The 26,195-nt window shown below is 40.6% G+C and overlaps 1 protein-coding gene across 1 annotated transcript in view; it reads right to left on the bottom strand.

Moving 5' to 3' along the window:
• Positions 1-10,449: 10,449 nt before the first annotated feature.
• Positions 10,450-26,195, bottom strand: part of LOC106591039 (relaxin receptor 2) — a 270,511-nt gene continuing 254,765 nt past the window's right edge. The window contains exon 22 of the mRNA XM_045690182.2: positions 10,450-14,573. Within this exon, the coding sequence (XP_045546138.1) occupies positions 14,424-14,573 (150 nt within the window). The 3' untranslated portion in view covers positions 10,450-14,423. The remainder of the gene's footprint in view (positions 14,574-26,195) is intronic.

Genomic DNA, 26,195 nt, shown 5'->3' with positions numbered 1-26,195 from the left:
CTTACAGTAAAGTGGACTATCCTCAGACTCAACAGTCAGGGCCTTACAGTAAAGTGGGCTATCCCTGAAGTCGTGTGCCTACGCTCCCTCACCCTGAACCTTATAAACCCGGCGCCTTCTCAGGATCGAACGGGCCAGAGTTTCAACCTCGGCACAACGTGAGTGTGTCGCCCTCCTCTGGGTTGGCTTCAGCCCAGAGACACCCCTCCCTACGACTCGTACCAATGCACTCAGTACCTATAGTTTGGTCTCAGGTTAGGTTCTTTTATACCAGCTACTCGGGTTTCCTATGGAAGAAAATTAACCAAGATAATTTGCCAGAGATCCTCATTTAATCAAACCTATTTCCGAGACCCAGGTGAAAACGACATGCACTTGTATGACTCTTTGATGACACCGGGTTTCAGAACAATAAATCGAGTTCATAAAAAATGCCAGAAACAGGCATAAAAAAAATCCCAGATCAATCAATCAATCACAAATCTATATCAAAAAATCAAATGATGAGCAAAAATTGACCGTAAAGTAAATTGATAGACCACCTTCAGTGCCCTTAACTAAACCCCTGTTGGGGTGTGTCAATAAAATGTTTTTTTTGTCTGTTACAATTTTACGAAAAGCACAATATTTAATAACAAGAAAAACAGTTTCTTATCTTCTGCAACTCTATAAACTGTTCTTTTGGCTCCGCCCTCAGGGTGGTCAGTCCCTCAGACGGCGTCTAAAACTCTTAACAGCTCATTTATATTAAACCTCTGTCAATGAGGTAACCTTAACGATTCCTCCTAGAATTTTACTTTTAACTGAGTATAATAAAAAATATAAGTATAAAAAATACTTTACTGCAACTTCTTATTACTGCAATATTCCACAGACAGTTTTAATACAAATATTGAAACTGAAAAGAAGGGAAAGCAGAAAACAATTCTAAAAACAAAACATTTATTTATTTAAACAGTAGCATGTTCTACGTTTAAGCAATCAAATCTTGAACCTGTCATTCAACAAAATCCCTTATATTCTTTCTTGAGCACAAAATTAAAAGGCAAGGAGACATCTAATAGTGAAATGAAGGGTTATTTAAGCAAAAAGGCCCGAGGGGGTGTGGAATACTGCCAATATATATATATATATATATATATATATATATATATATATATATATATATATATATATATATATATATATATATATATAAAATCACAATATATTTGAAGCTTAAAAAGCTACAGCAAAAATCTTCTTCCAGCAGACGACAGGTTCTTCTAGGAAGCTGATACTGTAGATCATTGTTTTCTTTTATACCCTCCATTTTCCTTTCTGCTAACTCATTGTGGTAAACACCTACCCTAATGACACATCTAGTGGTGAACTTCTGATGCTGTCCTTGTTAAAAAAAAAAAAAAAAATCGGATTGCTTTTTCAGCCTCCTTAGCCCCCACTTTTCACCTAAACAGGATGTCCATCCGCTTCACCCCTAACCGTTCTAACCTGGGGATTTCCAGATCACGCTAACATCCTTAATGTACCTTATTATTTAACCTTAACTTTTAAACATTCATTCTTAAACATTATTCTTCCTTAGCCCACTCAATTACAATCTTACTCCAACTCAATGTATCACTCCCATTACATATTTAACTTCCACCAATTTAAACATTTCATCATTATAACAGTTCAACATTATAACCTTTCATTATCAACATCCTTGTTCCAAGGCCTTGTTCCTCTAAGGCCTTGTTCCTCTAAGCTTAACGAACCTAGTCTATATGCATCGTACCTTAAAGGAAACAACATTTTAACATTGTTAACCATTTACTGCATTCCTCTAATCACCTTTTAATAATATCTTCCACTATACATTTCCCCCAATGCTTTCAAATTTTAACTTTTAACATATTTAGCCTTTAATCATTATTTTTGTAAATTCCAGTCCCAATTTATTTATGTAACTTATTTTTCTATTTTTTCAATGTCAATTGTCTCTCAACATTCATTCTTTGTGCTCCGTGTGTGTGTGTGTGTGTGTGTGTGTGTGTGTGTGTGTGTGTGTGTGTGTGTGTGTGTGTGTGTTTGAAAGTGGAACTTCATCATAAGTGTGTGCGTGGGTATATGCAAATGTGTCTCTAAAATGTCACAGAGAACTGGACCTTAGCCCACTGCTCTTGACAGCCTTATTGCTTAATTATAAAATGGGTGGTGCGAGCCCTGAATGCTGATTGGCTGACAGACGTGGTATACCAGACCGTATACCACAGGTATGACAAAACATTTTTTTTTTTACTGCTCTAATTACATTGGTAACCAGTTTATAATAGCAATAAGGCACATTGGGGGTTTGTGGTATATGGCCAATATACCACGGCTAAGGGCTGTATCCAGGCACTCCTCATTGCTTCTTACACGTGGTATATTGGCCAAATACCATACCCCCTCTGGCCTTTTTGCTTCAATAACCCTTCATTTCACTATTGGATGACTCCTTGCTTTTTAATTTTGTGCTCGAGAAAGAATAGAAGTGCTTCTGTTGAATGACAGGTTCCAGATTTGATTGCTTAAGTGTAGAACATGCTGATTAAAGAAAAGTTTTGTTTTTAGAATTATTTTCTACTTTCCCTTCTATTCAGTCTATTCAATTTGTATTAAAACTCTCTGTCGAATATTGCAGTAATAAGCAGTCGCAGTAATACATTTTAATCTGTTGTAGAGGTGTTTTCTCCATGTATGTGTTCAGCAACCCATTGTTGTTTGCTCACCTTTCCCTTCAATACTTTATGGTTTACTTAAAAAATAAATAAATACGTAGATATGGCCTATCTTTTAACCAACATGCATATACACAAAAGAAGCATATTGTACATCATTTTGGTCTAACTTGGGCATTAGCTAACAAAAATCCCTTTCTCAGACAGATCAGATCACTGACTACTCAGAAAGACACTTCTGAACAATAAGCACTTTAACCTGTGAGGATCTGACATTCTTAGGCAGAGATATTGGAACCAAGGGGACAAGAGTAGACGCTTTAGTGGTGAATTTAGGCCATTCATTACCCAGATCGTTTCAAAAGATTGATGATGGTGGACCTCAAATTGGCCAAAAGAGGGCGCCATTTCACCATTAATTTATTTATTGCTCCAACAGTCTCTGTCTCTGTCTCTCTCTCTCTCTCTCTCTCTCTCTCTCTCTCTCTCTCTCTCTCTCTCTCTCTCTCTCTCTCTCTCTCTCTCTCTCTCTCTCCTCACTCTCTCTCTCTCTCTCTCTCTCTCTGTCTCTCACAACAAAAGGTTATAACACGAAAGCTTAACATCAGTATTCTAAACACTCTTCCTTAAGTCAGGATTTTGTGTTAAACGCTCTCCAACAAAGCTTTCTTAGTGTCCAACAAGCTTTCTCTGCCCTTAACCTTGTTCTGAACACCTCCAAAACAAAGGTCATGTGGATTGGGAAGAAGAAGGCCCCTCTCCCCACAGGTGTGATTACTACCTCTGAGGGTTTAGAGCTTGAAGTAGTCACCCCATACAAGTACTTGAGAGTATGGCTGGACGGCACATTGTCTTTCTCTCAGCACATATCAAAGCTGTAGGCTAAAGTTAAAGCTAGACTTGGTTTCCTCTATCGTAATAGCTCCTCTTTCACCCCAACTGCCAAACTAACCCTGATTCAGATGACCATCCTACCCATGCTAGATTACGGAGACATCATTTATAAATGGGCAGGTAAGGGTGCTCTCATGCGGCTAGATGTTCTTTACCATTCAGACATCAGATTTGCTTATAGGACATATACAGATGTGCTTATATAGATCTCCTTATAGGACATATCACTGCACTCTATATTCCTCTGTAAACTGGTCATCTGTATACGTGTCGCAAGACCCACTGGTTGATGATTATTTATAAAACCCTCTTAGGCCTCACTCCCCCCTATCTGAGATATCTACTGCAGCCCTCATCCTCCACATACAACACCCGTTCTGCCAGTCACATTCTGTTAAAGGTCCCCAAAGCACACACATCACTGGGTCGCTCGTCTTTTCAGTTCGCTGCAGCTAGCGACTGAAACGAGCTGCAACAAACACTCAAACTGGAGAGTTTTATCTCAATCTCTTCATTCAAAGACTCAATCATGGACACTCTTACTGGCAGTTGTGGATGCTTTGTGTGATGTATTGTTGTCTCTCCCTTCTTGTCCTTTGTGCTGTTGTCTGTGCCCAATAATGTTTGTACCATGTTTTGAGCTGCTACCATGCTGTGCTGCTGTATGTTGGGTTGCTACCATGTTGTTGTCATGTTGTGTTGCTACCATGCCGTGTTGACATGTGTTGCTGCCATGCTACAGTGGGCTCCAAAATTACTGGCACCCCTGACTGGCAATGCACAAACAATACTTTAAAAAATATAAACAATATAATTATAGAGATAAACTCAAAATACCAACATGTGAGAAATACTGTACTTTATTAATGTTTCAATGGAACCAACCAAAATCATACAATTATTTAATACAAAATACATTTCACCAAAATCAAGGTTTCATAATTATTGGCACTCCTCATTTAGTACTTAGTGCCACCACCTCTGGCAGGGATAACAGCATGGAGTCCTGTAATGGTTGACAAGGTTAAGGAACACATTTGGAGGGATTTTGGACCATTCCTCTATGCAGATCCTTTCAAGATCCTTTACATTCTTGGGTTTACGCTTATCAACTGCCCTCTTCCACTCAGCCCACAGGTTTTCGATTGGATTGAGGTCCGGCGACTGAGATGGCCATGGCAGAACATTGCTTTTGTTGTCACAGAACCATTTCTGTGTGGATCTTGAGGTATGTTTTGTCTTGTTGGAAAGTCCACATACGGCCAAGTCCCAGCCTTCTGGCAGAGGCAACCAGATTGTCAGCCAAAATTGCCTGATACTTGGTGGTATTCATTATGCCATCAATCTTAACCAGTGCCCCCGGACCTCTGGAAATAAAACAGCCCCAAAACATCACTGACCCACCACCATATTTCACCGTGAGTATGAGGTGCCTCTCCTTGTATGCATCTCTGTTTTGACGTCAAACATGCCGATGCTGTATCTGACCAAAACGTTCAATTTTGGTCTCATCTGACCAGAGCACCTTCTTCCAGTCATAATTTAAATGACATTTGGAAAACTCCATGCGCTTGCGTCTGTGTCTTGGGGTCAGAAAGGGCTTTCTGCTGGAAACCCTTCCAAAGAGCCTGTGGTTGTGGAGGTGGCGTCTGATGGTGCTTTTTGGAACCTGGTGACCCCAAGATGCCACCAAGGCCTGCAATTCTTTCACAGTGATTCTTGGGGATTTTGTTGCTTCTCTCACCATCCTCCTCCCTATCCTGGGGGGCACAATGCATTTGTGTCCTCTACCCGTGAGGGTTTCAACTGTTCCATAACTTTAGAATGTTTTAATAATCGCCCTGACAGTGCTCAGTGGTATATTCAATCCTTTGTGGATCTTCTTGTAGCCATGACCAGATTTATGAAGGTCTACGACCATCTGTCTCTTTTCAACTGCCAGTTCGTTTCTTTTCTTCATGGTGTTGGATGACAAAAGGATAGTGGAATTTAATTCCTGGTTTAATTTTAGTAGATGTTATTTACAATAACATTTAAGGGTGCCAATAATTGTGAATCCTTGATTTGGAGGACATTGATTTTTAATTAAATCAATAAATTATTTTGGTTGGTTCCATTGAAACATTAATAAAGTACAGTATTTCTCACATGTTGGTATTTTGAGTTTATCTCTATAATTATATTGTTTATATTTTTTTAAGCATTGTTTGTGCATTGCCAGTCAGGGGTGCCAGTCATTTTGGATCCCACTGTATGTTGTTGTCTTAGGTCTCTCTTTATGTAGTGTTGTGTTGTCTCTCTTGTCGTGATGTGTGTTTTGTCCTATATTTTTTTTAATGTATTTTTAATCCCAGCCCCCGTCCCTGCAGGAGGCATTTTGCCTTTTGGCAGGCCGTCATTGTAAGAATTTGTTCTTAACTGACTTGCCTAGTTAAATAAAGGTTAAATAAAATAAATGATCGTACCATGATATGCCTGTCAGACAGACATACAGTAGTACACAGGTCATCTGTACTGTACTGTACAATATACACTGAGTGTACAAAACATTAAGAACACCTACCTAATATTGAGTTGCACCCCCCCATTTTTCATACACACGGGAAACTGTTGAGTGTGAAAAAAAACCCAGCAGCATTGCAGTTCTGGACACAAACCGGTGCACCTGGCACCTACTACCATACCCCGTTTAAAGGCATCTAAATCTTTTGCCTTGCCCATTCACCCTCTGAATGGCACACATACACAATCCATGTCTCAATTGTCTCAAGGCTTAAAAATTCTTAAACCTGTCTCCTTCCCTTTATCTGCACTGATTGAAGTGGATTTAACAAGTGACATCAATAAGAGATCACAGCTTACACCTGGTCAGTCTATGTCATGGAAAGAGCAGGGGTTATTGTGTATACTCAGTGTATATTCCCACAGCACACATGGTTGTCATTGTACACTGAGTGTACAAAACATTATGAACACCTGCTCTTTTCCATGACATAGACTGACCAGGTGAATCCAGGTCAGGTTAATATACATCTGATTGATGTAATGCATGTCTTTTAAGCCCACAAAAACAAAACATCGATCAGTCAATCAGCTATTCAATCAATCAAATCTCTCCTCCCATCTCCTTCTAGTCCTATAAGAAGTAAATGACCCTTTCATAGATTACAACTGCACAGTTTAAAAGATAGAAATAGACACATGACGCATCACTTGGACAGGTTGTCACTTGCCTGCATGCCAAAGGACACCCTATTCCACTACACTACATTTGACCAAATCAAAAATAATCAAATCAAATGTTATTTGTCACATTAATCGTAAAACAGCATGTGTAGATTAACAGATTCACTACAAATGTTTTTTCGGATTGTCTGGGAGTGGTCTGAGTTGTGGGGAAAACTGAAAACGAGCTGTTATTGGCAGAGAGGTTTGGAACTCTCTTATTGGTCTATTAATTCATTTCCCACCTGATGATGTCACCAGGCAGGCCAAAACTCCATCCCGCCAAAACAGGTAAAAAATGTGGGTTCTTTTCAAGCAGCTCTTACACTAAAATGGCATTTTCATCAATTTGACAATTTCACAATATTGTTCCAACTTCATAGTGTGTAAATATATTTATACAACGGGTGGGTCTAATCTTGAATGCTGATGGGTTAAAACCGCATTCCAGCCGGTGTCTATTCCACAAGTTACCACCGGCTAAATCAATGACGTTAAAATGCCTATTTACTCTGTTCCATCTGACTGCGCAATCCACTGTCTCATCAGCCCAGCCAGGCAATTTATATACTTGATCTCCACTATAAAAACCATATAGACATTATCTCACATTTCTTTTACACTAACTTTAGTTTTCAACAGTAGAGATTTGAATAAACCTTGCTGTCTGTCTCTCTGACATTTACAACATTGTTTCAATATTCAAATTCGTTCTCCAGCTGCCCAATGTGTCGGGAGCCGGAACCTGACAGACAGGCAGGCAGCGTTTCTCAGCCAGTCGAAATCATGAATCAGCTGGCAAGAAAAGTGGTCGTGAAATAAAAGCCTGTTGCTTGTTGTTGTATGGCGTAATGGTGCCCTCTTTAGGGCTATTTGAGGTCCACCCTCAATCTTTTGAAACAATGATCTGGGTAGTGAATGGCCTAAATCCAGTGGTGGAAAAAGGACCCAATTTTCATACAATGAGTAAAAGTAAAGATACCTTAATAGAAAATGACTCAAGTAAAAGTGAAAGTCACCCAGTAAAATCCTACTTGAGTAAAAGTCTAAAAGTATTTGGTTTTAAATGTACTTATCAGATCAGAGGCAGTAGGGATGAGCAGGGATGTTCTCTTGATAAGTGTGTGAATTGCACCATTTTCCTGTCTTTCTAAGCATTCAAAATGTATTGAGTACTTTGTTTTTAGGAATGTATTGAAGTAAAAGTAAAAATTGTCAAAAATATAAATAGTAAAGTACAGATACCCCAAAAAACTACTTAAGTAGTACTTTCAAGTATTTTTACTTAAGTACTTTAAACCACTGCCTAAATCTATCACTAGAGCAACTACTCTTGTCCCGTTGGTCCCAATATCTCTGGCCAAGAATGTCGGATCCTCACAGTGATCTAAACTGTCTGAGAAAGGGATTTTTGTTAGCTAATGCCCAAGTTAGACCAAAATGATGGAAAATATGCTTATTTTGTGTATATGCATATTGGTTAAAAGACAGGCCATATCTACGTCAAGAAAAAAAAGAAAACCATAAAGTATTGAAGTGAAAGGTGAGCAAACAACAATGGGTTGCTGAGAACGTTGCCAGCCGGTATGGCAATGGAACATTTAGAACGAACGACTGGGTCGCGTCCATAGATACAGAACAAAAAGACTGAAAGACTGGGTCAACCGGCAGCCGAACCGATAGAACGAATGACCAGCCGGCTTGGGTAGCAACCCTAGATTTGTGTCAGGACTATATCTTGTGGAAGGATGAAATAGTAAGAATAAATTAATCTAAATAATGTTTTTAATGAAAATATGTCAACTATTATTTTGAATATGTTGGTAACCTGTTTTATAAAAGGGATAATGCCCTTGAAGCCAGTGTTTGGAGGATATATTGACTCGGTTTGCTGGCCCTCAACAAACCCCACAGTTTGCCGTGCCAATAGATCCTCCAATCACCGGCTTTGATGGCATTATCACTTAAATAAAACACAGGGAAATCACGTTTTTGATGCACTAGGCCTTTAAGGGAGATTTTTGTGTTGTGCCATCCATCAGTTGAGACACAACATGCTCTTGAATACAGGGTGGGTGTCATGTTTTGGGAATACTACAATGGAATAAAATGGACATTTTTACTTTCAAATGGTACCATTAAGATGGTTGAAAGAGCACACATCAGGGAATGTTGACTTGAATTGGGAATATATACCATTTAAAGCTGCAATATGTAACACTCTAGCCGACCTGACCAAATTCACATAGAAATTTGTGTTATAGATCAGTCATTCTCATTGAACGCAAATCTAAGAAGCGGTAGATCTGTTTTATGTCCGCTCTACATGTGCAATTTCTATGCTTCCCATTCTTAAATAAAAGTTTTGCGTCTTTTACTTTCGGTTTTGTACACCAGCTTCAAACATCTGAAAATACAATATTTTTTATAGAAAATATATATTCATAGCAGTTTAGATGGTACAATGATTCTCTAAACTAAACTTGCTTGTTAAGTCACATAAACTGAAATTAGGCGAACTATTAGAAGTTTAGCAGCAAGGAAACGGCAGAGCGATTTCTACATAGTGCATCTTTAATTTGATGTTTAACGGTGGGTGGAACAGCGGTCATCTTTGTGGTAATAATTAGAAGTTAAAATGTATTTTCAATTTAAATTTCAATTGTGTACCGGCTGCATTGCAGTGGTCTGAAGGGATAGGTCCATTCTAGGAATTATATTTCTATGACTGAAATGACACCCTGTATTCAAGAGCATGTTGTGTCTCAACCGACAGTGGGCACAAAACAAAAACCTCAGGTTATGTGAAATAGGATCTAAGCTACAACATATGCAAATATGTTTTTAGATAATTGACATTAAAGGTAAAACATAAAATCAAGAAATGATTCAATTGTTTGACAACCCTGTTGGTAAGCTTTTAAATTACATCAAACCTAAATATTTTCCAGTGATGAAGACATGGAATGGTGGGGTATGCAAAATTGTTCAACTTTAAGCACCTCTATCTCCTGAATGGGTTTGGAATTCAGGTCCAAAAAGTCTCTTTCTGACCACTTCTACTATGGGCAAATATGTACAGTATGGAATGTTTCCCATGACAATATACAGACCTCAGTACAATACATGTAAGTATGTGCAGGCCCTGCAGTAGATTCACATCCTGTCCAATGGGGGTGTACTTGTACATTGAAGCTGCCTCATGTTACAGAAGCAGGGGATAGGCTCCTGTCCTGTTGGCTGTTCTGGCTTGGATAAGGCTAGTCTCATGTCAAGTGAGAGGTAAATACCTATATATACTCTACATAGCAAGGTAAGGTTACAGTATGGACAGGTAAAATACAGGTAAATACTCACTGGGCACACCACATCAACGTCAACAATTGGGTAATATTTTGTTGAGGCGTTGATCAATGAGCGTACAACCTATATTTATCCACTCAAAAAGACAGCCAGAAGTTTGTTGAATTCGCAATGTGTTATCACTATGCTTTCAACCAAAATAAAAGCACAACCAAATCCAATTGAAAACAGTCAATTTTGGTTTAGTTGTCACCTAAATGTGTTACCACTGCACTTTCAGCCATTAAAAAAAAACACAACAAAGTTGAAATGGGAAAAACAATGCCAGATATTTTGTTTATTTATACAACAACGTAATGTGTTCTCACTGTGCTTTATCTTAAAGCAGAACCAAAATAACTAAATTGCAGTTGAGATTACATTAAAAGTACATGGTGCAAGTAATCAATGCTGTTTGAGATTCTGCACAGATTATTACAGCAATTGTGAAGATCTCCACAGACCTGCGGCCTTTGCACGCTATCTTGAACATGCATGCTTTGATTATATAAGACATTTAAAGCTACAGTAACCTCAAAATGTGGCCATGGATGTGTACATTAGTTTGTAAAATAACCTTCACTTTAGGATATTTACTGAATTACAAAAGTCATATTGAATTGTGTTTGGTTGAAAACAACCAAATATCCACATTTGAAGGAGATTATCTTCTTCTTGGATAGTTTAATCTGTGCCACTTACTAAGGGATGGATTCAATAACATCCGCATAGTGGTTGTTATATGGAGGTGTTGGAGGTGGATCTGCTTTAGAGCTGTCAAATCTACAAGTGGCTCGTTGCCTTACCTTATCATGGACACTGCATGCAACTAAACCACGCCCGACTATAAACCGACAAATCCAACACAGCCTCGTTACAAGTTCAAAAACTTGAATTAGACTGATAGGCTATAAATACACTCATCCAAATGAACATTTAAACATGCATTAGCCTAACATATGCTTGTCTCAAAGATTAAGCCATGCAAGTCTAAGTATACAGGGTCGGTACAGTGAAACTGTGAATGGCTCATTGGTTTGACATCAACAGTTTGACACTTGAGAGTTATTTCCAACATTGATACAGCCTACACTTAACACTTCTAAGGAAGGGAGTGGTTTGTGACACACAAAAGCAGCCACTCACCTACAGTATGTGTCAGCTCATACTGTAGATTCAGCTCCAACACCGTCATAACATCTGCTATGGGGATGTTGGCCAACGATGGTTAACGCTCGATCTGATTGAATCTGGGCATTCGTTTGGTTTTAAATTCCAGTTTGGATTCACGCCTCCATCTCAACCAAAAATCTAAGTTAAAGAATAGGACTAAATCAAATACATTTTTAATAAAGTAATATTCTTTAACTAGATTTTTGGTTGAGATGGAGACAGGAATCCAATCCTTTATGAACTTTTAGATTAAATTTCAAATCAACCAAAGCTTGAAACCCTACACTTGTAGAAATAAGGGTTCCAAAAGGGTTATACTGCTGTTCCCATAGGAGAACCCTTTTTGGTTTCAGGTAGAACCCGTTTTGGTTCGAGGTAGAACTCTTCAGGAATGTGGAACCCGAACTTTGCAAATTATAGGTCTAAATAGTCTCATTGATGATATATGATTTATGAAGTATCGTTCTACAGTATTTAATTTGCTCTGTTAATCCTACCCTTTGAAATGACTTCCATAGCAACAGTGAATGTGTTTTCTTTTTAAGTGGAGATCTCTCAATCATTCTCACCAGGGGAGCAACTTTCACTGGGGACGGGGACATTCTGAAATTGCATTTTTGTCCTGGCCATGCGGACGCCTTCAATCGGTCGGGAAGGCTGTTTGGAGTGTTTATCCATCTGGATTTAAAAAAAAAATAATTATTATAATTATTATATTTATAATTATTTTATGTCCCCCCCACTTCTAAAACCAAAGTTGCGCCCCTGATTCTCACAATAGTACATTGGTAATAGTAAGTAACAAATATCAAAGCTAAGCTGGGCTTGGTTAAAACCCTGGATGGGAAACTAAAGGGGTAGCTGTAGATAGATCAACTCTCCAGTAGGAGGTGCTGTAGATAGATCAACTCTCCAGTAGGAGGTGCTATAATAGATCAACTCTCCAGTAGGAGGCGCTGTAATGTAGATAGATCAACTCTCCAGTAGGAGGTGCTGTAATGTAGATAGATCAACTCTCCAGTAGGAGGTGCTGTAGATAGATCAACTCTCCAGTAGAAGGTGCTGCCCGACCCATTGCTTTTTTTTCTGCTAGTGAATATAACGTTAAAGATCTGACATTGTTTCAAAGGTAGAAATGTAAGGTTTGTCTATGTTGAAAATGTGTTACAATGATGACATAATCATGTGGTTGAAATTCCACCTCAAAACAACAGTTGATGACTTTTTGCAAATTCAATGCATTTTACACGTAAATTCCACATCACAATACGTTGACAAATTATGTTGAAAAAACAGATTCAACCAGTTTGTGCCCAGTGGGCATGTACAGTACACAGACATGTGACCACAGGTAAGAGTTTTCTCTTCATGTTAGATTAACACACTCCACAAAGAAGAAAGTCCACGTCCCAACATGGTCAAAAGATGTGCACTACAAAGGGAACAAAGGGCCATTTTTGACACGCACAACCAAGGGAGCTAGATTATTAAACAAACACACAGTTCAGTTGTTTATGTACAAACAAACAAACAAGCAAACAAAGAGGTTTATTAATAAGGAGTCCATATGTAAACAGGTCCTACATCCTCCCAGTCCCAGCATTTATCGGTGCTACATAGCAGGGTTGGGGTCAATTCGAATGAAGGCATCAAAAAAGGATATCTATTTTAAATTGCTTCTCAAGAAACTATAAGTAAAAGCTATTTATTTCAAAAGTTTTTCCATTTATTGAAGTTCAAATTCAAATCACTTCCTGAATTGACTACCTTCAATTCGAATTGGCCCCAACTCTGCGACGTAGTAAGTACTGTAGCGGATGAGGTGAATTTCTCCCATACTGTACAGTGAAGAGCTTGGAACTTTGAGCACAAATCAATATTGTCCCTAAAGAGCAATCAATTTGCAGCAGTAATAGTCTGAAACAGCCCTCTCCAGGGCAGCCCTGGTCTTAATGGTGTTAAATGAATGGTTCATTAAGCAGTAGTCCTCTAGTCCTCTCTGGCTGGAGCTGCAGGGAGGTGTGGAGAGAGGAGCAATAGATCGGTCATATCCGCTTTAGCTCTCCAGGTGGAGAGATGCCTTCATATCTCAGTCAGTGGGATTCAGGGGGTGGTAAAATATCTCCTCTCCTTCTCCAGGCAGAGAGATGCCTTCATATCTCAATCAGTGGGATTCAGGGGGTGGTAAAATATCTCCTCTCCTTCTCTGGGTGGAGAGATGCCTTCATATCTCAGTCAGTGGGATTCAGGGGGTGGTAAAATATCTCCTCTCCTTCTCTGGGTGGAGAGATGCCTTCATATCTCAGTCAGTGGGATTCAGGGGGTGGTAAAATATCTCCTCTCCTTCTCTGGGTGGAGAGATGCCTTCATATCTCAGTCAGTGGGATTCAGGGGGTGGTAAAATATCTCCTCTCCTTCTCCAGGCAGAGAGATGCCTTCATATCTGAATCAGTGGGATTCAGGGGGTGGTAAAATATCTCCTCTCCTTCTCCAGGCAGAGAGATGCCTTCATATCTGAATCAGTGGGATTCAGGGGGTGGTAAAATATCTCCTCTCCTTCTCCAGGCAGAGAGATGCCTTCATATCTGAATCAGTGGGATTCAGGGGGTGGTAAAATATCTCCTCTCCTTCTCCAGGCAGAGAGATGCCTTCATATCTGAATCAGTGGGATTCAGGGGGTGGTAAAATATCTCCTCTCCTTCTCCAGGCAGAGAGATGCCTTCATATCTGAATCAGTGGGATTCAGGGGGTGGTAAAATATCTCCTCTCCTTCTCCAGGCAGAGAGATGCCTTCATATCTGAATCAGTGGGATTCAGGGGGTGGTAAAATATCTCCTCTCCTTCTCCAGGCAGAGAGATGCCTTCATATCTGAATCAGTGGGATTCAGGGGGTGGTAAAATATCTCCTCTCCTTCTCCAGGCAGAGAGATGCCTTCATATCTGAATCAGTGGGATTCAGGGGGTGGTAAAATGAATACTGTCCTTCCTCTTTTCTCCTCTCTCCCCCTTTCTACCCACAGTCAGGATCCAATGAAATTCTGGGCAGATATGAAGGGGGTGGTAGTATGTCTCTCCCTCCTTCCCTCACCCATAGCGAGGGTCCATATCAGTAGGTAGACTGGGGGGTGATAGGATGTATTCCATGAGGCCTCCATGTATAGTAGAGGAGGTCAGGCTCTTCCTGTTCTTCTTCATGGCCGACCGTCTCTGCCAGCGACACAGCAGCACCTCCACCTGGTATTGTTAAACCGATGACAGAAGAAATAAATAAATCATTTCATATAAATTCTCAGGTTGTTATTGTAAAAGAGAACGTGTTCTCAATGACTTACCTGGTTGCAGTTTTTTCTGTGGTATAATTTGCATCTCAGTAGTAATAATCATGTTATGGGTTAGGGCTGATAGATTGTACATGACTGTTTTACATCTTTACTTTTTTATATAATTCTATACTCCTAGTATGAATACATGTTTTTTATATATCCTTAGAGATTGAAAGAAGTGTTAGATTTTAAGCTCTTTGTGTAATTATGTAGTGGACTGCAGTGGATTGTAGCAATGCGTACTCCCTATAACTCAAGGCCTCTTCTGACTGATGAGAAGACCTGCGATATGCTCGGAGAAGCACTGAGAAATACTGGGTGATGGAAAAGTACTGAAACACATCTTAGTGGAAAGGAGGGGGAGAGAGCTCAGGGTATAAGGCAGCAGGTAGCCTAGTGGATAGAGCGTTGGGTCAGTAACTGAAAGGTAAAGGTCAAGGTAAAAATCTGTCGTTCTGCCCCTGAACAACCCACTGTGTCCTGGTAGGCCGTCATTGTAAATAAGAATTTGTTCTTAACTGACTTGCCTAGTTAAATAAAGGTTCAATTAAAATATAATAATATAAATGGACACTATCCTGAATGTATGTTCTCCGCTGAAGCATTCAGTCGGGTGTAATAAAACTAGTTTGAGGTTTTTTTGGTGTCCGCCTGGAGTTTGTACCAGAAATCTATAACCTAACAGTACGTATTGCAAAACAAAAAATATATAAAATGCTCATATGCATTTGCAGATTGTCTGATAATTTTCTTGTTTTGTACCTGGATTTCGTTTCTTAAGAACTTTAAATACAATGGTCATCAATGAATAAAAAAATTCACTGTAAAGTGTTTTGTTTACGGAATATCAAAACATTGTTTTTAACAGAAGAGAAAAAGTTGCAATATGTTCCCTGCTTCCAGCAATCAGTAAATACTACTGCACATGGCTTTATCAGTAGTACACCGGGTAGAGTATAGGGAAAGATCTTGGCAATTTGTCATTTCTATAATTCTTTACAACATCGGGGAGATGCAGAGATGCAGAGAATGAAGTTGATTTACTTTTAAGTACTTCTAAGACAAGTTGTCATCTCCAACATTGTGACCTTCCATTACAGAGCTTTGCTTTGATGGGGATTTCGTCCTATACATTCAGTTGGGTTCGTCCACTGTATTCACTATTCCTTATTTGTATGTTTGTGCTTGCCAATGGAAAATCTACAAACTTACAGAGCAGACCAGCCTATGTATTGCAGTGGAGGCAGAAGAAAGGTGAGGACCATCCTCCTCAGTGAATTTCATAGTGAAACATTAAAAATGTTATCATTTTGAGATAATACTATACTAACTTAAAGACACCAAATAAATGATTAAAACACACTGTTTTGTAATGAAGGTCTACAGTAGCCTCAACAGCACTCTGTAGGGTAGCACCATGGTGTAGCCTGAGGACAGCTAGTTTCCGATTTAAAAATCTACCAGCCACTCAGATTTTTTACCAGCCAAAATATTTGTTTTTAATCTAAAATTACACCAACAACCAATTACACGAAAGAAAAACGGATGAGCATGATTTGTAATGTTTCTAAAACATTACATGTATTACTAGTGAGAAGTAATGTGGTATATTGTTTAATAATCTGGTTTCAGAGCTGATCATGGGTGCACCTCAGCCATGCTCAAGGTCCTAAACGACATCATAACCGCCATCGATAAGAGACATTACAGTGCAGCCGTATTCATCGACCTGGCCAAGGAATTCGACTCTGTCAATCACCACATTCTTATTGGCAGACTCGACAGCCCTGGTTTCTCAAATGATTGCATCGCCTGGTTTACCAACTACTTCTCTGATAGAGTTCAGTGTGTCAAATCGGAGGACCTGTTGTCCGGACCTCTGGCAGTCTCTATGGGTATGCCACAGGGTTCAATTCTCGGGCCGACTCTCTTCTCTGTACACATCAATGATGTTGCTCTTGCTGCTGGTGATTCTCTGATCCACCTCTATGCAGACGATACCATTCTGTATACTTCTGGCCCTTCTTTGGACACTGTGTTAACTAACCTCCAGACGAGCTTCAATGCCATACAACTCTCCTTCCGTGGCCTCCAACTGCTATTAAACGCAAGTAAAACTAAATGCATGCTCTTCAATCGATCACTGCCCGCACCTGCTCGCCTGTCCAGCATCACTACTCAGCATCACTACTAAAGCCCCATACACTACCCACCATTGCGACCTGTACGCTCTCGTTGGTTGGCCCTCGCTTCATACTCGTCGCCAAAACCACTGGCTACAGGTTATCTACAAGTCTCTGCTAGGTAAATCCCCACCTTATGTCAGCTCACTGGTCACCATAGCAGCACCCACTCGTAGCACGCACTCCAGCAGGTATATCTCACTGGTCACCCCCAAAGCCAATTCCTCCTTTGTTCGTCTTTCCTTCCAGTTCTCTGCTGCCAATGACTGGAACGAACTGCAAAAATCTCTGAAGCTGGAGACTCATATCTCCCTCACTAGCTTTAAGCACCAGCTGTCAGAGCAGCTCACAGATCACTGCACATAGCCCATCTGTAAACAGCCCATCTATCTACCTACCTCATCCCCATACTGTATTTATTTATTTATTTATTTATTTATCTTGCTCCTTTGCACCCCAGTATCTCAACTTGCACATTCATCTTCTGCACATCTACCATTCCAGTGTTTAATTGCTATATTATAATTACTTCGCCAACATGGCCTATTTATTGCCTTAACTTACCTCATATGCACTCACTGTATATAGACTTTTTGTTTTCTTTTGTTCTACTGTATTATTGGCTGTATGTTTTGTTTATTCCATGTGTAACTCTGTGTTGTTGTATGTGTCGAATTGGCCAGGTCGCAGTTGCAAATGAGAACTTGTTCTCAACTAGCCTACCTGGTTAAATAAAGGTGAAATAAAAAAATGTAAACATTTGTGACGTGAGTCTTAACCAAAATATCACAGATGAGACAAGAATTTTCTCCTGCCCCTTTACGGGCGGGAGGTTACCGTGGTAACGCACCTCGAGTCATGTTTCTGCCTGTAGGGTTGAGTCTGACTAGTGGAAGCGTTGTCTTCTCTTCCCTAGCAGTTGAAACTCAAAGATAGAAAAACAACCTAGCTTGTGAGCAAAACAATGTAAATAGCCAAGAAACTGATGGACAAAGTCTCTCTTCAGTAGACTTTTGTTTCAAGTAATTTCAGCCAACTTTAATGCATGTGCGCTGTGCTTCTAAAAATGAATCTTTCACTCAGCTCTTTATGTTCGCACAGCCCCTAGCCAGGCAGTGTTGCAGAAATACTTTGAAAAACAGTTACTGCAGCATTTATTTTACTAAAAATGTGATCATACTTATTCACAAATGCGAGTGAAATGCTCGCACTGTGGAGCCCTGACCACCCGTCAACATGGCTGGTGAAATAAACATCTTATGCCAAAATCTACCTGCATTTGGCAGGTGGCGGATGTTAATTTTAGGCCCTGGTTCTCAACCTTCCATTGACTTAAACAGTAATTATGACAACTTCAGAGCTCTTGCTCTTCATTCAAAGACTCAGTCATGGACATTCTTACTAACAGTTGTGGCTGCTTTGCGTGATGTATTGTTGTCTCTACCTTCTTGCCCTTTGTGCTGTTGTCTGTGCCCAATAATGTTTTTACCATGTTTTGTGCTGTTACCAAGTTGTGCTGCTGCCATGTTGTGTTTCTACCATGTTGTTGTCATGTTGTGTTGCTACCATGCTGTGTTGTCATGTGTTGCTGCCTTGCTATGTTGTTGTCTTAGGTCTCTCTTTATGTAGTGTTGTCTCTCTTGTCGTGATGTGTGTTTTGCCCCCGCAGGAGGCCTTTTGCCTTTTGGTAGGCCGTCATTGTAAATAAGATTTTGTTCTTAACTGACTTGCCTAGTTAAATAAAGATTGGGTGAACAACATGTCAGTTGTTTTATTTAATCAAAGGATCGGAATCTAGTACTGAAAGCATAAGCTACAGCTAGCTAGCACTGCAGTGCATAAAATGTGGTGAGTAGTTGACTCAAAGAGAGAGAAAGACAATAGTTGAACAGTTTTGAACAAATTCAGTTCTTACAAAATGAAAGAGAAGCGAGAGAGAAAGAAAGCTAGCTATATTTCTTTGTATGTTTGTTTTCTCCACTTTTCACTTTCTTAGCTAGCGAATGCAGCTAGCTAGTTTAGCCTACTCAAACACTCAACTCAAATAGCAAGTGATGCTATGTTAGCTAGCTGGCTGTGGTTATCCAACACTGGAAGTCTTCCAAGTCAAGGTAAGCTTTTGGTTTTATACATTTATTGCCACCGGTGCCTGCCGGTGTTACTGCTAAACTGCTTGCTGACTACAACTACACTGTACTGCATGATTTTAGTGGCTTTAGAGAAGAGCGCGTAGATACAACGAGCAAAGTGATTATGTTGTTTGTATGTGGCTGCTATGAAAGTGAGCTGTGTTTGTGGAAAATGAGCTGTAAATTCATTCCGCCGATTATGTTGAAAAACCTTTTTAAACTGAACAAAATGGGGAGAAATATACCTGAATTTGTCCAATAGAAACTCTCGTTTGCAACTGTTGGACAAATGATTACACCCTAGATCGGCTAGATGCAGGCAAGAGTGTGCAAGGCGATATTGAATGTCACTGTCTGTCACCTTGATTACAATTTTTTTTCTCTCGACCTAAGCACCTACGTTGTAAACGTTCATTTGTAGGCTAGGTTGTAGCAACCTCATAGCAGGTTTACTAACTCGTTAGTTCTAGTAGCTATGTTGACTATGACGTGATAATGATGTAGGCTGTGTGTAACGGTAAGCAGTCATGATATGAAGGTTTGGCTTGGAAAGGTTTTTCGCCTGGTTACAGACAGCTGATGTGTTGTGCACTGAAGTCCACAAGCGAAGGGAAAAGGGAGAAGGAATTATATATACAAACAGCAAAGTCATCATGCTGTTTTTATATGGCTGCTATGAAAGTGAACTGTGTTTGCTTGTGATCAAGTGTATATTAATTCCGCCGATTCTGTTGAAAAACGTCTTTTACCGAAAGAAAACAGAACAAAATGGGGATAAATATAACTGAATTTGTCCAATAAAACTCTCATTTGCAACTGCTGGACTAATGATTACACCCTAGATCAGCTAGACGCAGGTTTGGCTTGGTTACAGACTATTGTAGCTGGAAACGGCAGATTTTTTATGGAATATCTACATAGGCGTACAGAGGCCCATTATCAGCAACCATTACAGACTGGCCAAAAAAAAGAAAAGATTAAGATGAGCAAAAGAACACAGACTCTGGACAGAGATATGTATTTTTCTTTGCAACTTTGCCTAGAAGGCGAGCATCCCGGGGTCGCCTCTTCACTGTTAACGTTGAGACTGGTGTTTTGCGGGTACTATTTAATGAAGCTGCCAGTTGAGGACTTGTGAGGCGTCTGTTTCTCAAACTAGACACTCTAATGTACTTGTCCTCTTGCTCAGTTGTGCACTGGGACCTCTCACTCCTCGTTCTATTCTGGTTAGAGCCAGTTTGGGAAGGAAGTAGTACACAGTGTTGTACGAGATCTTCAGTTTCTTGACAATTTCTCGCATGGAATAGCCTTAATTTCTCAGAACAAGAATAGACTGACGAGTTTCAGAAGAAAGTGCTTTGTTTCTGGCCATTTTGAGCCTGTAATCGAACCCACAAATGCTGATGCTCCAGATACTCAACTAGTCTAAAGAAGGCCAGTTTTATTGCTTCTTTGATCAGAACAACCATTTTCAGCTGTGCTAACATAATTGCAAAAGGGTTTTCTACTGATCAATTAGCCTTTTAAAATGATAAACTTGGATTAGCTAACACAGTGTGCCATTGGAACACAGGAGTGATGGTTGCTGATAATGGGCCTCTGTACGCCTAGATATTCCATTAAAAATCAGCAGTTTCCAGCTACAATATTAATTTATAACATTTGTATTTGTATTTGTTTTTATTATGGATCCCCATTAGCTGCCGCCAAAGCAGCAGCTACTCTTCCTGGGTTCCAGCAAAATTAAGGCAGTTTATCTTTTTTTTTAAACATTACAATACATTCACAGATTTCACAACACAGTGTGCCATCAGGCCCCTACTCCACCACTACCACATATCTACAGTCGTGGCCAAAAGTTTTGAGAATGCCACAAATATTAATTTTCACAAAGTCTGCTGCCTCAGTGTCTTTAGATATTTGTGTCAGATGTTACTATGGAATACTGAAGTATAATTACAAGCATTTCATAAGTGTCAAAGGCTTTTATTGACAATTACATGAAGTTGATGCAAAGAGTCAATATTTGCAGTCTTGACCCTTCTTTTTCAAGACCTCTGCAATCCGCCCTGGCATGCTGTCAATTATCTTCTGGGCCACATCCTGACTGATGGCAGCCAATTCTTGCATAATCAATGCTTGGAGTTTGTCAGAATCTGTGGGTTTTGTTTATCCACCCGCCTCTTGATGATTGACCACAAGTTCCCAATGGGATTAAGGTCTGGGGAGTTTCCTGGCCATGGACCCAAAATATCGATGTTTTGTTCTCCGAGCCACTTAGTTATCACGCTTTATGGTAAGGTGCTCCATCATCATGCTGGAAAAGGCATTGTTCATCACCAAACTGTTCCTGGATGGTTTGGGAGAAGCTGCTCTCGGAGGATGTGTTGGAACCATTCTTTATTCATGGCTGTGTTCTTAGGCAAAATTGTGAGTGAGCCCACTCCCTTGGCTGAGAAGCAACCCCACACATGAATGGTCTCAGGATGCTTTACTGTTGGCATGACACAGGACTGATGGTAGCGCTCACCTTGTCTTCTCCGGACAAGCTTTTTTCTGGATGCCCCAATCAATCGGAAAGGGGATTCATCAGAGAAAATGACTTTACCCCAGTCCTCAGCAGTCCAATCCCTGTACCTTTTGCAGAATATCAGTCTGTCCCTGATGTTTTTCCTTGCGAGAAGTGGCTTCTTTGTTGCCCTTCTTAACACCAGGCCATCCTCCAAAAGTCTTTGCCTCACTGTGCGTGCAGATGCACTCACACCTGCCTGCTGCCATTCCTGAGCAAGCTCTGTACTGGTGGTGCCCCGATCCCGCAGCTGAATCAACTAAAGGAGACGGTCCTTGCGCTTGCTGGACTTTCTTGGGCGCCCTGAAGCCTGCTTCACAACAATTGAACCGCTCCCCTTGAAGTTCTTGATGATCCGGTAAATGGTTGATTTAGATGCAATCTTACTGGCAGCAATATCCTTGCCTGTGAAGGCCTTTTTTTGCAAAGCAATGATGACAGCACGTGTTTCTTTGCAGGTAACCATGTTTGACAGAGCAAGAACAATGATTCCAGGCATCACCCTCCTTTTGAAGCTTCCAGTCTGTTATTCAAACTCAATCAGCATGACAGAATGATCTCCAACCTTGTCCTCGTCAACATTCACACCTGTGTTAACGAGATAATTTTATTTATTTTTTTATTTCACCTTTATTTAACCAGGTAGGTAAGTTGAGAACAAGTTCTCATTTACAATTGCGACCTGGCCAAGATAAAGCAAAGCAGTTCGACAACATACAAAAACACAGAGTTACACATGGAGTAAAACAACATACAATCAATGATGCAGTAGAAAAAAATAAGACTATATACAATGTGAGCAAATGATGTGAGATAAGGGAGGTAAAGGCAAAAAAGGCCATGGTGGCAAAGTAAATAAAGTATAGCAAGTAAAACACTGTAATGGTCGATTTGTAGTTTGAAGAAAGTTCAAAGTTAAAATATAAATAATATGGTGCAAAGGAGCAAAATAAATAAAATAAATAAATACAGTAGGGGAAGAGGTAGTAGTTTGGGCTAAATTATAGATGGGCTATGTACAGGTGCAGTGATCTGGGAGCTGCTCTGATAGCTGGTGCTTAAAGCTAGTGAGGGAGATAAGTGTTTCCAGTTTCAGAGATTTTTGTAGTTCGTTCCAGTCATTGGCAGCAGAGAACTGGAAGGAGAGACGACCAAAGGAGGAGTTGGCTTTAGGGGTGACCAGAGAGATATACCTGCTGGAGCGCGTGCTACAGGTGGGTGCTGCTATGGTGACCAGTGAGCGGAGATAAGGGGGGACTTTACCTAGCAGGGTCTTGTAGATGACCTGGAGCCAATGTGTTTGGCGACGATTATGTAGCGAAGGCCAGCCAACGAGAGCGTACAGGTCGCAGTGGTGGGTAGTATATGGGGCTTTGGTGACAAAACGGATGGCACTGTGATAGACTGCATCCAGCTTGTTGAGTAGGGTATTGGAGGCTATTTTGTAAATGACATCGCCGAAGTCGAGGATTGGTAGGATGGTCAGTTTTACGAGGGTATGTTTGGCAGCATGAGTGAAGGATGCTTTGTTGCGAAATAGGAAGCCAATTCTAGATTTAACTTTGGATTGGAGATGATTGATGTGAGTCTGGAAGGAGAGTTTACAGTCTAACCAGACACCTAGGTATTTGTAGTTGTCCACAAATTCTAAGTTAGAACCGTCCAGAGAAGTGATGCTGGACAGGCGGGCAGGTGCAGGCAGCGATCAATTGAAGAGCATGCATTTAGTTTTACTTGTGTTTAGGAGCAGTTGGAGACCACGGAAGGAGAGTTGAATGGCATTGAAGCTCGTCTGGAGGGTTGTTAACACAGTGTCCAAAGAAGGGCCAGAAGTATACAGAATGGTGTCGTCTGCGTAGAGGTGGATCAGAGATTCACCAGCAGCAATAGCGACACCATTGATGTATACAGAGAAAAGAGTTGGCCCAAGAATTGAACCCTGTGGTACCCCCATAGAGACTGCCAGAGGTCCGGACAGCAGGCCCTCCGATTTGACACACTGAACTCTGTCAGAGAAGTAGTTGGTGAACCAGGCGACGCAATCGTTTGAGAAACCAAGGCTACTGAGTCTGCCGATGAGGATGTGGTGATTAACAGAGTCAAAAGCTTTGGCCAGGTCAATGAATACGGCAGCACAGTATTGTTTCTTATCGATGGCGGTTACGATGTCGTTTAGGACCTTGAGCGTGGCTGAGGTGCATCCATGACCAGCTCTGAAACCAGATTGCATAGCGGAGAGGGTGCGGTGGGATTCGAAATGGTCGGTAATCTGTTTGTTGACTTGGCTTTCGAAGACCTTAGAAAGGCAGGGTAGGATGGATATAGGTTTGTAGCAATTTGGGTCAAGAGTGTCACCTCCTTTGAAGAGGGGGATGACAGCAGCTGCTTTCCAATCTATGGGAATCTCAGACGACATGAAAGAGAGGTTGAACAGGCTAGTAATAGGGGTTGCAATAATTTCGGCAGATAATTTTAGAAAGAAAGGGTCCAGATTGTCAAGCCCAGCTGATTTGTAGGGGTCCAGATTTTGCAGCTCTTTCAGAACATCAGCTGAATGGATTTGGGAGAAGGAGAAATGGGGGAGGCTTGGGCGAGTAGCTGTGGGGGGTGCAGTGCTGTTGAATGCAGTAGGGGTAGTTAGGTGGAAAGCATGGCCAGCTGTAGAAAAATGCTTATTGAAATTCTCAATTATAGTGGGATTATCGGTGGTGACAGAGTTTCCTATCCTCAGTGCAGTGGGCAGTTGGGAGGAGGTGTTATTATTCTCCATGGACTTTACAATGTCCCAGAACTTTTTAGAGTTTGAGTTGCAGGAAGCAAATTTCTGTTTGAAAAAGCTAGCCTTGGCATTTCTAACTGCCTGTGTGTATTGGTTTCTAACTTCCCTGAAAAGTTGCATATCGCGGGGGCAGTTTGATGCTAATGCAGAACGCCACAGGATATTTTTGTGTTGGTTAAGGGCAGTCAGGTCTGGGGAGAACCAAGGGCTATATCTGTTCCTGGTTCTAAATTTCTTGAAAGGGGCATGCTTATTTAAGATGGTGAGGAAGGCATTTCAAAAAAATAACCAGGCATCCTCTACTGACGGGATGAGGTCAATATCCTTCCAGGATACCAGGGCCAAGTCGATTAGAAAGGCTTGCTCGTTGAAATGCTTCAGGGAGCGTTTGACAGTGATGAGTGGAGGTCGTTTGACCGCTGACCCATTACGGGTGCAGGCAATGAGGCAGTGATCGCTGAGATCTTGGTTGAAAACAGCAGAGGTGTAATTAGAGGGCACGTTGGTTAGGATGATATCTATGAGGGTGCCAGTGTTTGCGGCTTTGGGGTTGTACCTGGTGGGTTCATTAACCTCTTGACGGTCGCCTAGGATAGGTGGCGCCACAGCACATTTTGAAACAAATTCGTGCCCATTTTAAATGGCCTACTATTCAAACTCAGACGCTAGGATATGCATATAATTAATACTTGTGGATAGAAAACACCCTAAAGTTTCTAAAACTGTTTGAATGGTGTCTGTGAGTATAACAGAACTCATATGGCAGTCAAAACCCCGAGACAGATCGAAACAGGAAGTGGAATTCTGAATTGCGAACTCAACTTCATCACGTTGCCTATTAATCACACCGTGAGCTATGGTTCATTGAGCACTTCCTATTGCTTCCACTAGATGTCCCCAGTCTTTACAAAGTGGTTTGAGTCTCCTACTGTTAAAACTGAATGAATGAGACGCTGTTGAAATTGGTCACATGAGGAGGGCCATCACCATTATGACGCCGGCGCCCCTGGCTACCCTCCCCTTTCGAAACGTTTTGAAAGACAATGCAATCATCCTCCTTGAATCTTATTGGCTCTCTTGTTGAAAAACGCCCTGAAGATTTATGTTATACAACGTTTGACATGTTTGAACGAACCTAAATGGAAAAAAAATGCATTTTCTCGAAATGGCTGTCCCGTGGCCAACGGAGCATTTGGATCAGCCTTCAGACGCGCTAACAAGAACAAGCTCTTGGAACATAAAGGAGTAATTTTTTCGAACGAAAATACATTTGTTGTGGACCTGGGATTCCTGGAAGTGCTTTCTGATGAAGACAACCAAAGGTAAGGGATTATTGACAATAGTATACAAGACTAGATGTGATATGCGATTGTTCCAAGATGGCGCTGACCTGTAACGTTAGCCTATTTTTCAGAGTATCGCATCCCCTTTCATCGCAAAGTATGATTACCCAGTAAAGTTAATTTTAAATCTGGCATTACAGGTGCTTTCAAGAGATATTCATCTATAAATCTTAGAATGACAATATTACATTTTAAAAATGTTTTCGAATAGTAATTTAGTAAATTGTAGCTCTGTTTCATCGGATGCATTTGAGGGAAAATAGTTAGTCAACGTTACGCACCGATGTAAAATGCTGTTTTTATATATAAATATGAACTTTATCGAACAAAAGAATGCATGTATTGTGTAACATGATGTCCTAGGGGTGTCATCTGATGAAGATTGTCAAAGGTTAGTGCTGCATTTAGCTGTTTTTTGGTTATTTGTGATGCATGTGGTTGGTCGGAAAATGGCTATGTGGCTACTTTTACGATATACTCCTCTAACATAATCTAATGTTTTGCTTTTGCTGTAAAGCCTTTTTGTAATC

This window comes from Salmo salar, chromosome 11, assembly GCF_965601325.2.
Source record: "Salmo salar chromosome 11, fSalSal1, whole genome shotgun sequence".
In the NCBI taxonomy this organism is placed as follows: domain Eukaryota; kingdom Metazoa; phylum Chordata; class Actinopteri; order Salmoniformes; family Salmonidae; genus Salmo; species Salmo salar.
This window is presented reverse-complemented; position numbering and strand designations above follow the sequence as displayed.